The sequence below is a fragment of the Hydra vulgaris genome, chromosome 06 (genome assembly GCF_038396675.1).
Source record: "Hydra vulgaris chromosome 06, alternate assembly HydraT2T_AEP".
NCBI lineage: Eukaryota > Metazoa > Cnidaria > Hydrozoa > Anthoathecata > Hydridae > Hydra > Hydra vulgaris.
In genome coordinates this window covers 2,663,711-2,676,185 of record NC_088925.1, presented here as the reverse complement: position 1 = coordinate 2,676,185, position 12,475 = coordinate 2,663,711, and the positions used below count along the sequence as shown (strand labels likewise).

Sequence of the window (12,475 nt, the reverse complement as noted above, 5' to 3'; positions counted from 1 at the left end):
GCTTTCAGTTTATATTATGAACAATGAAGGTTTTTTGTTTTAAAACATCAGCTATTTGATAAGTAGTAAAAAGAACTGGTATTTTTTTGTATTTTTATTGTTAAATTTTTTTACATCTTTTTTACTATGTTGTTTGTTCTTCTCTATTTTATTAAAACAGTACTTAGCATTAACTTATTTTCTCTTCAGAAAAAAAATCATTTGTGTTCAATTTTTTAATTTAATTTGTATTCTTTTTGAACTAAATGTATTTTTTATGATGTTTATATTATGGTCATTATTATACTTTTACTATAGACTGACATTTATATATATACATATATTTATATATATATTATATATATATATATACATATATATATATATATATATATATATATATATATATATATATATATATATATATATATATATATATATATAAATAGCTATATATAGATATATATAATTAGTCATAAAATGACATTATGTGATAAAGATTCGATGAAGAAGGCAATAATGTTTATTATCCCCAGCTTATCTGGTGAAACATTGGAGCTTATCGTAAACAGATTAATCGATGATGTAGGTGTGCAGAATATTGGTGATTTTTTATTTGTTACTGAAGAAGACTTTGATACACTTTTAAAGCCTATTCAAATAAGGAAGCTTGCAGCATGGAGACAAGCAAGGTATATATTAAATAAAATAGTTATATTGTATTTATGTTGTTATATGATTATTTTGTATTATATTAACTGTGTTTAATGTATTTTTATATTTACTTTTGTCTTGTGCAGTCTTTTTGAAGAAGCTCTCTTAACAATTATTCTTGTGATCTGATCTATTTTTAAGTTATTTAAAATTGTGTTTTATGACGAAGTTATCTGTATTATAAAATTGTTAATAATTATTAAATTATTAATTAATAATTTATTTCTTAATAATTAATTTTTAGTGCAAATTTTAGAAGGAAATCCTACCATCGAATGTTTTCCTCAGGTTCATGCTTTGGTTCCGGTTTCAATCCAACCTGGAATTTCAATTGTTCCTACATCTGAATCTTCCAGTGTTATGCTGGACAATTGGGTAGATGTTTTCAAAGTTCCCTGGAAAAAGCTATTAGCAATATCATTGATTTCAGCTGGTAGCTTTTCCATTGGTAGCCATTGACCCTGATCAATGGCTACCAATGACTTGTAACCATTGATCAGGGTCATTTGTGATGATATTGTAGAAATTACAAGAAAAACAGGTCGTAAAAATTTGAAAATAATTGCATATCAAATTCTCAGAAAATACCTCATTTCTCTTGAGGATAAATTTGAAAATCAGAGAGTGGGGAAAGGATGCAGCTCTGTTGTGAAAAAACTAGAGGCTCGTGTTGAAAATATTAATAGGCTACAATCTCCAAATCCATTGAAACGAAACTTTGCTTCAGAAATTTGTGTAATGGATGAAGAACCAAAAAAAGCAAAAGTCAAGCCAAAAGATTCTTATGGATGCATTGATTGGCTGCCAAGACTCGGTGAAAATGAAAATGAAAAAGGTCAGGACAACCATATTGGGTGGCTGCAAGATCATCACAATCTGCACTCTTCATCATGGAATGTTTACGAAATAGAAAGGCTACATTCGTTAACTTATGTTTCACAACGTGCTAATATAGTTGGATTAAATAAACTGAAAATTGTATCGTTAGTAGCCAAATGGCCATTTTTATTTAAAGCCAATTGGTTTTCACATCATTTTAAAACATTGACTGGTGTTGACATAGCTTTTATATTTGAAGAAAATCTTAAAATAAAATCTACCATAATTGCCAAATTTTTGCAACACAAAAAAGAAATACAGCAAGTCATGAATGAAATGTCAGTAGCAGGCCAAGGTCACGTGTTAGCACCACTTGGTACTGCAATTTTGGATATTTGCCAGTTTTTTAAAGAATCTTTAAATTTTTAGTTTCATCAAAATGTGGTAAATATTTTTCCTTTGATTTTTTTCTTCCTTGATTTAAAAAGTTTTCCTTGATTTAAAAAGAATTTCATATATTTTGTCAGCTAATTTTATCAGTAATACGTTTGTGCGATGTTTTAATACTTGTAGGAGCATGCAAATGCAGATGATATTGAAAAGGACATTACTCTTCCACTATTTCTTTACATTGTTTTTGCTGGTAACAATGTATCATTTTTTGCTACTAATTATTTAATAAATTTATTAAATGTATTTAAGAACCATGATTTAAATTTTGTTTTCTTAATGTTAAGAAATTTCAAATTTTTATGCTTGTTTTTCTCAACATTTTTTTGCCTATATAGGAACATGCATATTCAAGTGTAACAGTTTTCACTTGGTCGTTGATTGGCATGTTATAATAGATAACTTGGTAAATCCACTTTTGGCATTGGTTGTTCTTTTTTCTGCATATTATGTGTTGAATGTTGGCTATTCAGTAGAGATTGCTGCAACACTTGAGTTTTTGCAGAGGTATATCGTAATTAATGTTTATCATACTTGTTTATAAAAAAATTATAAAAATTTATAGCGTTTTCATATTACACGCAACATATCTTAACTTCTATATCTTTTACCCTATAACTTCTACCCTACCTTTTTTACAAAATTACTCCATCCTGATAGGATACTGTACGCTTTATATACTATACATACAATTGTTATACATAACTATTTTAACATAACTTTTTTTTTTCTTTTTTTTTTTTACTGCAAATAATGATTTATTAATCTAATCTAATTATTATATAGATGTGTCGTAAAAATTAATCCAGAAAAAAGGAAATAAAATCGAAAAAAAGATTGGTAAAAAACAGTATGCTGGACCTCACCCAAAAGTATCGAGTTTTGTTAACGAACTGGAGTTGTTTGAATGGACAGAGCAGCAATAGATTAAAAGACGAGTTTTCTATGTTGTGTTTTATATTATAATTTTTTATTATTTCACGATTAGTTTCTTGATTGTCGAATTATATTTTTATAACAACGCATAAATTCTATTCATATATTTTTCACTTTCAAGTTGAGTAATTGTCTATTTGCTGAATTAACGGAGTTTTTCCGTTCATTTGAAATGAAAAAATGAAGTACGGAAACCGTAAATTTTACGTAGAAATTGATGTCCCTTTGCTGCCTGACTTTTTCCGTTATATGTACGGCAAAATAAAATAAGGAAACCGTGAATTTTACGGCGAAAGAAGTCCTGTATTTTTTTTAACGGACTTTTTACGTTGATTTTAACGGAAAATAGAAACTACGGAAACCGTTAACTAAAACGAAGAAAGTGCTGTCACTTTGCTGCCGGACATTCTCCATTAAATCTACGGCGTATTTTTTAACAGTGTACCTTTCTAAACTTTATCGTCAACACTAGCTCTTGCATATAATAAATTATATACTATACTTACTCGTGGGATTACTCCTCTCAGGCTATTACGGCTCAAAGTGTTCTAACTAGTACACGAACCCTGTTCGTGAACGAAATTATACAAAATATATTCTCGTTTCTCTTTTAGGTGAGCTGCGGTTTCACTGAGCAACGGCTTCTTCCTTCACTAAAACTTTCCGACCATTTGTTACCTCTTTTATCTATTTATTGATTTACATATATTATTATTACTATTGTGTGTCCTGTCTTTGTTCGCACTACTTAACTTCTAGTTTCTTCCTTCCTTTATTTGTCCTAAATATTATACTTAGACATACTACTTTAGTTAGATTACTGGTGCACACTTGTCACAGAATGCACTAGTCTAGGTTAGACAGTTTTCAACTTACCGTGGTCTTTATTACAAATACAATTAGGCGCGAATCAAATATTAATGAAATTGAGGACTTTAATAGCAACACTAGTTCTTGCATATAAATCTTATTTAGTATACAAAAAATGATAGGAACAAAAAATGTAAAATCGAGGACTATGAATCACTTACTTTCAACTTCGGAAACAAATAAATTGGATCTGATGAAAACACAGATCCAGATGTTATTTGTTTTAATGACCTAAAAATAAATTATTTTTATCATTATGCTACTGACTTAAAAGAATTTTTTTCTAAAAATGGCGATGAAAACAAAAAAATTAGAATCGTCCACATAAATATAAGAAGTATGAAATTTTTTTTTGAATATCTTCGACATTTTATAGAAAAAACTAAAAACTATTTTGATACTATTTGTTTAACGGAAACTTGGTGTTCACAAAATAAGCTTAATAATAACTCTAAATTCCATCTTCCTAGTTTTGAAACAATTTTATTAGAAAGACAAATAAGTAAACGCGGCGGAGAAATTCTGTTTTACGTAAAACAAAACATTGCGCATAACGTTAGGAAGGATTTGTGCATTTCTGATGGCGATAAAGAAATCGTTACAATTGAAATTTTAGACAATAAAAGCTATAAGTTTAAAAGCAAAAGCATTCTACTAAGTTGCTGTTATAGACCACCTGGTGGTGCGTCAAAAAATTTAAGCTTATACTTAAAGCACAATATTTTTCATAACGGTAACAAAGAAAAGAAAAAAACTTTGTAATTGGCGATTTAAATATGGATTGCTTACGATATAGCTAAAACAAAAAATCAAAAATATTTTATGATGAAATATTTGTATCAGGAGCAATAACGCTTATCAACCGGCCTACTCGAATAACAGAAAACTCAATCACCCTAATAGACACCCTAAAAACAAAAAAAATTTAGAAACGTTTAAGTATCAATTATCAATGTTAAACTGGAAGCATATAAATTTTAATAAAGACATAAATCTAATCTTTAATAAGTTCTTTAACACATTCTTCTCGGTGTTCGATGCAAATTTTCCCGTTTTCGAAATAACCTTAAAACCAAAAACCTTGAAAAGCCCTTCGATTATCAAGGGTCTTAAAAAATCTTCAAAAATTTAACAAAATTTGTATATAAAATATTTAAAAACAAAATCTCATGCTCATTTACGCATATATAAAAACTACAAAACCCTATTTGAAAAAATTCGTAAAAACCTGAAAAAAATTATTACTCTAATCTTTATTACTAAATATAAAAACGAATCAAAACAAACATGGAAAATATTAAAATAAATAACGGGGAATCAGAAAACCTGTTTAAATTTCCTTCCGAAAATGATTAAAATAAACAATTTATGTGTTTATGAACAAAATGAAATAGCGGAAGAATTTAATAAATACTTTACTAATGTCGGAAGTAGGCTGACTGATAGGATTCCTTCTGCGAATATTTCTTTATTGATTTTTTGACAACTTCTAATAATTTACTTTCTCCGCATGACTTATTCCTAGATTTATCAATTAAAGAGATTGAAAGAGCTTTCAAATCTCTAAAAAGACACAAAGCAATCGGTGCCGATGGAATAAACGGGAGCATAATTATAGATTGCTATGAAAGTTTGAAAAATACTTTATTTAAAGTTTTCAAAACATCTAAACAACAAGGGGTTTACCCTGACCTATTAAAAATTGCTTAAGTTTCTATCCTTCCTACGTTTTCAAATATATATCACTATATAAAAATCATTTCGGCTTTAAAAAACATAGTTCAACTGAAGTAGCCATTATTCAGTTTACACGCGAAGTCTTAAATTCTTTTGCTGAATCACAATATACACTTGGTGTTTTTATCGATTTATCAAAGGCTTTTGATACAGTCAATTATGATATCCTACTTAAAAAACTTGAGTTCCACGGAATAACTGGTAAATTGATCAAATGGTATAAAAGCTACTTGTCAAATAGAAAGCAATTTGTCTACCACGGAGAAGATTTGCTTCCTATTGATTTTCAAAATAAAACATTATTTTGAAATAAAATGTGGTGTTCCACAGGGTTCAATACTTGGCCCACTTCTCTTTTTAGTATACATCAACGATCTAAATAAGGCCGCGAACCTTATGGGCATCATGTTTGCAGACGATACAAATTTATTTTTATCAAACAAAGATATTAACAAATTTTGTTTAAATATGAATAAAGAACTTATAAAAATTTCGACTTGGTTTAAATGCAACAAACTAACCTTAAATATTGACAAAACAAAGTAGATCCTTTTCCACTCCTCAACAAAAAAAAACGTTTTTTGCCTAATGATTTACCAAAACTTTATATTATAACTTTATTTTATAAAAAAATGTTTTTAACACACTCTTTATACACAAGAGTTTGTAGTTAATTAATTTTTTTTAGTTTATTTTTATCTCAGTGTAAGTACCTCATATGATTTTCATTATACTATGTCATATGATAATCATTATACTATGTACCCAATATAAAATACTCAAGAAATTTCATACAAACTGTTAACAGTTTGTATGGATTTCCTTATTAAATTAAGTCATGTAAAAATTAACTATTTGCTAATTATTTTCATTAACAATAATCACTAATTTTTTCTGCTAGGGATATTTTTTAAAATATTTATAAAAAAAAAAAATTTGATACATTTGCATTTCTTGTGTTAAACATATATATTTGTTTGTTAATTTATAAAAAAAATGTTGGTATGCAAAAATTGACATGAAATAATTGCTTTTATTTTATCAATGGCTTAAAAAGAGAATCTATAATATTATCGCTGATATCATCAAAAATGTAAGAATAAACCGGTTGAGTGAAAAAAAAAATGTATTCATTACTTATAGTAGTAATTCTAAAATCCTAATTATCCAAAATATTTTTTTTTGATGAGTCAAATACAACATATAACATATAACATACTGTATATCTGTACTTTTTTTTCCTTCGTTTTAGTTCAAGACCAAGCTGAAATGCTAACATCTCTTCCTGTTACGTTTGTTAAATCCAGAGCAAAATAAAATGCCAACATCTCTTCCTGTCACCAGTGGAATATACACAATCTGTGAGAACGATATTGAACAATACTTAAATCAATCAAAATAAAATCAGGTTTGCTTTAAACTTGTTTAAGTATCTAATCAATATTTTTGTAGTTCAACTTTATAATGAGTTAACTAATGCACATATATTTAAATAATATATATAGAAGAGAAAAAACTATATAGTGAAAAAATATTTAAAGAACTTTTCACTGTATTTCTTACTTTTCTATAGTAAAAGGAAATGCAAAATCACAACCAACAATACCTAATAGAAGGGGTGTGCGATTAAACAGTGATAACAGCGTATACCCGTCGACAGCGACCAAGTTACAACGAAAAGTGATGTTGTTTTCGTCACATACCAGTCACCGATTAGTTTTATTAGAGAAAAAATTCAGTCGATTAGCTGAAGTTTTAACTAAGAACGCGCACAACGATGACTATAGTTTATTTAACTGAATTGAAAGCAGATATTGAACTTCAACGGAAACTAAACTTATCGTTTGATGCTTCGGCTCTTTCAGCGGACAATGAAAAGAAGCATATCTACCTTTGATATGTTAATGACAAATGAAGTCCAGGATAAAGTCAATCTTATGTATGGCAATAGTGATTTTCGCGTGCTCAAAACCACGTCTTAAACACGTGAAGCCGGGTAACAGGCGACCGTGCCCAACACGTTAAAAACAATAGTTGCAAACACGTGCTGGAAACTAGATGTGCCGGCTGGGTAAGAAATAATTAATAAATAGGTAATAGTTATACAATTTCTAATTAAACTAACTGATTAAATTAGTTATATAATTATGTAAAAATAATTTACAAACATCTGTCTGAGTTATACCATCCCATTGATTAATCACTAAACTTATGTCTGAATTGTCTCCTTTCGCCTAGTAAATCATTCAATAAAAGTTGGTATGATAATAGTATTGAGTGATGTGATAAGTAGTAAACAATAATAAACTTTTAGTTATATATTTAGTTGCAAATATTTTCCAATCAAGATTAAAATCAGAAAATATTTTCATACCACAAGAAAAAAGCTCGTTTAACTACTTTTTGCAGTAGACGCCACCAGCTTTGAGTTAAAAAAGATTTTTTTTAGCTTCAAATTTTTTTTAATTTTTGAAAGAGTGTCAAATTAATTAAATTTTAAGTCAGCATTTTTTAAATATCTTTTAACTTAGCCCCTGTTTTACATATACGAATTTCAAAAAGGTTGCCACAACACAAAAGTTTTTATTTATCTTTTTATATTAAACATAAAATCTGTGATACTAGAATTTATACCAATCATTGTTTTTTAAGCTTCTCTTGAAATTTTTGACAAGGTTAGCTTCAACAAAAATATAATGAAAAAAAACTATTTGTCAGCTAATTAGCCAATTTAGGAATATTTACACAAAGTAGCAATGACATGGTAATAATCATAAAAAACTGTTAAATGGTGTTGCAAGAGAACAAAATTGTTCTTGCCTTAATGGTGATGAATTCAATTTTATTGCCTAAACTGCAAGCTAACGATTAATAAAGTAAATTTAAGTTTATGAAAATTTACTAAATTAAAACCATATTTTAACTATTGGAAAATTAAACAAAAATAATGAAGTAGAGCAGAACTTTATAGTCGAGCTAAAAAAATGAAAAAATAAATTAATTTTATAAAAAAGCATTTTTTAATTTGCATTTATTTTTTAATTTTGTTATAATAAAATTTCACGGGGCGACTTAGGAACGTCCTCCAGACGTACCAGATCAAACGCTTTTCGTCCGTCCAACGGGGATCTAAAGGGACGTCTGTAGGACGACCTTGAAGGACGTCTAAAACACGTCCAACGGATGTCTTCCACAATTTCCGGACATTAATTCAGGCAGTTAAAAATACGTCTTCGGCACGTCCTAAAATCATTTTAAACATCAGTTGATTCCGAAAATTCAAATTACTCTTAAGAGTAACACTTATATCTATATTTAAAATATCACCAATGTGATAATCTAATCGATCTTTATGATAGTCTTCCTTGCTGCCGTTAGGTAGAGCACCTAAAACACAAAACATTAAAAATAAAAAGTCACAAGAAAGCCACTAAATCACAGATTTTACTATATTTCCTAATATTTATTTGTGTTTTATATAAATAAAAATATAATTAGCCTTCAAAATGTGCAAAAAAATGATTTTAAATAGATTTTAAATTGGTTAAACACGGCTCCTTTTGATATATTGCTGATTTTGCGCTATGATAATTATAACATTTTTTATAAATAGAAGCATAATGGAAAAATCGACCTTAAATTAAAATGCTTGTAACAGCAGTTATGCTTAAAAATAATTTAAACAACTTTCACACAATAAATTTATTACATTCATATACCTATCAAACACAAATAGTGAAGTGTCTTTGAAAAAAACTGCTTGTTCTTTAAACCATACAGACTAAAGCCATTCTGTATTTCCCGGGAAATCATTCCATCAAGAGCAAGCATTACGTTTTTTCCTCCAATTTCTTTTCTATGGTTTTTCTGGAGAAATTAGCCAAGACAGAAATTTAAAAAACTTAATTAAAGACATTATGCAAGTGTAAGAATAGCCAACAAAGAAATTAAATACAATTTTTTTTCTTGTTTTCAAGCTATTCATGCGTAATAAAAAAATTAATTTTTGAAAATAATTCATTTAGTTTTGATACTTTGAAACTAAATTCTTATTTTATTATAATCTTAAACTAATAATTGAACTAATATAAAAATTTACAAGTCTGCAAGTGTTTAAAATAATTGTAACAGTTGGTAAGAATTGAAAACAACCTTCTTTTGAAAATATGCTTTGTCTTTGAGTTAAATCTCTTCTGCCTTAAATTCTGCAATGCTTTGAAGTACTTCTAGACTGCCTGAATCATTATTTACTGCCATATCATTATCTCGAAGCAATCCAAGTGTTTTAGAAATGTTTTTTTGATTTTCTTCTAATTTTGCTGGCCGCATAAGCACAGTGTATTGAAATTCTATCAAGAAATAGTCTTGCATTAACAAAAAAATTTAATACTAAAGTTATGTGCCATAAGGCATCATGATAGGGTAGAAAAAATCCAGAGGGCTATTGATCTATAATGGGTTTGGGGACTGACGAGTTATAGGGTTGAAAAAACTGCACAAGGGATGTGGCTGCAAGACATTGAAATATAAAATAATTGAAAATTGTCATCTTAACCCTGACCCCAGACAATATCTTATTCTGCATCATGTCTAATATCCACCTAAGGGTATATAAATATTACATAGAACAATAGAAAAAAATACTTTAAAGTGCTTACGTTTGGTGGACATCTCGTTGAAAGAGGTTCCACCATCAGTATATTATTTAAATTTCCCACACGTATTTTTTGTTAATATTATTGGATTTACTGAAAAAGATACTCTTACCGGTGATGGACATATTGCAAAAACCTTTTTAGAATCAGTTCCTAAAAAAAATCGTTGTGAAATATATATATCTTATGCTTTTTTCTTTTTTCTAAGGAGTAGGAGAAGTTTTTCTAGGACTTTTTTCTTGCAGTATTTTCCGGTTGTGGAAATAGCGATTAGGTATCTTCTTCTGATATTAGGGCCATTGAGCACTTGGGTTTTATAACTGGACTTGCAACACATTTATATATTTAAAAAATTCGAGTGTTTTATTATAAAAAAAAACAAACAAAAAACTCAAAAAAAGCATTATAAAATTGAACAAATTAAAATCAATAATTTTTTGCATTATATTTTATTATTATAACAAATATAAAAACAAAACGTCCGGAAACAAAATTAATAACACTTGGTTTTAAGCAGCGGCCCAGTTCATTGTGGTTTCGATTTTAGAGTTAAAAGGTTTAGAAAGGATTGTAACCACAATTATAAATAGTATACTAAGTGTCTACTTGACTGTAGTGGCCTTCTCAGTCTTAAGGTTGCAAATTTCATAAAAATAAACAAATAATAATAATTTCTACAATGTCCGATAGAGTAGGACAGTAATTATGTTTTTGCCAAAATTTCAAAAAAAAATTGCAAAGAAATAGGGATTATAAATTATCAGCATATTTGGGTAAAACAAAAATCATTATGAACTTTTAATTAATGGAGTAAATTAACAAACCAATTTTTTCTTCAATTACCAATTTTTTCCAATTGCTCTCAGAAGTAGACCATTGAGAAATATAGAAATTTAATAATTTGTGTTTTGGTGGCCAGTACAGAATCATATTTTTTAAATCTACCCAAGGACATGGTGCAACGGTTATCACTTCTTGGTTGTTTTCAATAATAACCAGAGTTGACCATAGTTGACTGAAAGATACTTTGGTAAAAGAATAATACAAAAATATTCATATATAGCTAAGAACATGTTTATCATTGTTTCATATAAAACACAGAGAAAATATTTTATTATTAAATTAAACATACTAATGATAAAAAAGAATAGTCTAATTGGTTATAAATTTACATTAAATTTGTTATTAATAAAAACAGAATAACTTCATAGTAACTTTCTTAAAACTATCAGAAAGTATTTGATATAAGTTATAAATAATTTAGTGGTACATTTATTTGTCCTAAATTATAACAAATATTAAAAATATTTGCATAAAACTCTTACTTGCAAGGCAGTTCCAGCATGCAACTATTATGAGCAATATATTTAAATTATTGTTTTAAGTTTGAATAAAACCAATAGAAAAATAGTCTCATAAATACTGATTTCAAATGTATAATCATTAAAAAACAAAGATATCAATATTGTTTACAAAACTTTGTTTATAACATTATTTAATAATGAAATTGTAGACTCATATATTCTTATATTTTTTTAAATTTTTCAGAAAATAACCATAGCCTAATCTTGACTAAAATTACAATATATACAGTATATACAACAGCAAATGCAAAAAAATGTTTCATTGAGCTTGTTAAACTAATTTAAAGATCTTCTAGAAGAGGAATTATAATGTAACCACGCTTGTATGGTAAACTCATACATTTTCTAATCAAATCTGATTTCTGTCTTCTGCAATAAATAAAGTGAGCATTTTTTTTCACACAATAAATGTTTAATTCTTTTGAATCAATAAAACAATGTAAAAAGGATTCCAGATTTAAATCATTATAAAACTGGCATCTGTAGCTTCCATCATATCTTTTTTCAGTAATTTATACAGTACCATTGTTAACCAAAAAGCCGAAGTCCTTAATTCCTACATTGATCTTTTATGCAAAATCCTCTTTTAAACAAGATACATTTTTATGCTCACTAAGCCTATTTGCAATATGGGAAACTGGGTTATGCTTACCACGTACAAGACGCTTCAACTTTTGTAAATAATTTTTAAACTGGAATGCAGAAACATCATGTAGGTTAGAGCTAAAATGCTCTACATCATCAGTGATGTGTAATAATGAATCTACATTATACACAACAAAAGTATTACCACAATGTTGCTTTGCATTAATTACAAAATAATAAATTAATTCTTTAGCTGAAGACAAATCTTCAAGACACTTTACACTCTTTTCACATAGCATTCTTATGGCCAGAGATAAACTTAAAAAATGCTGATATCATTCTATGCTGAGAATACCTTTTAAAACA

At 27.8% G+C, this 12,475-nt stretch overlaps 1 protein-coding gene across 1 annotated transcript; it reads left to right on the top strand.

The window, feature by feature from the left end:
* Window positions 1–459: 459 nt before the first annotated feature.
* On the top strand, window positions 460–1,941 carry LOC136081117 (uncharacterized). Its single transcript, XM_065798403.1, has 3 exons — window positions 460–706; window positions 938–1,126; window positions 1,217–1,941. The coding sequence occupies exons 1-3, from the start codon at window positions 460–462 to the stop codon at window positions 1,939–1,941; spliced, it is 1,161 nt and encodes a 386-aa protein (XP_065654475.1).
* The last annotated feature ends 10,534 nt before the right edge of the window (window positions 1,942–12,475 follow it).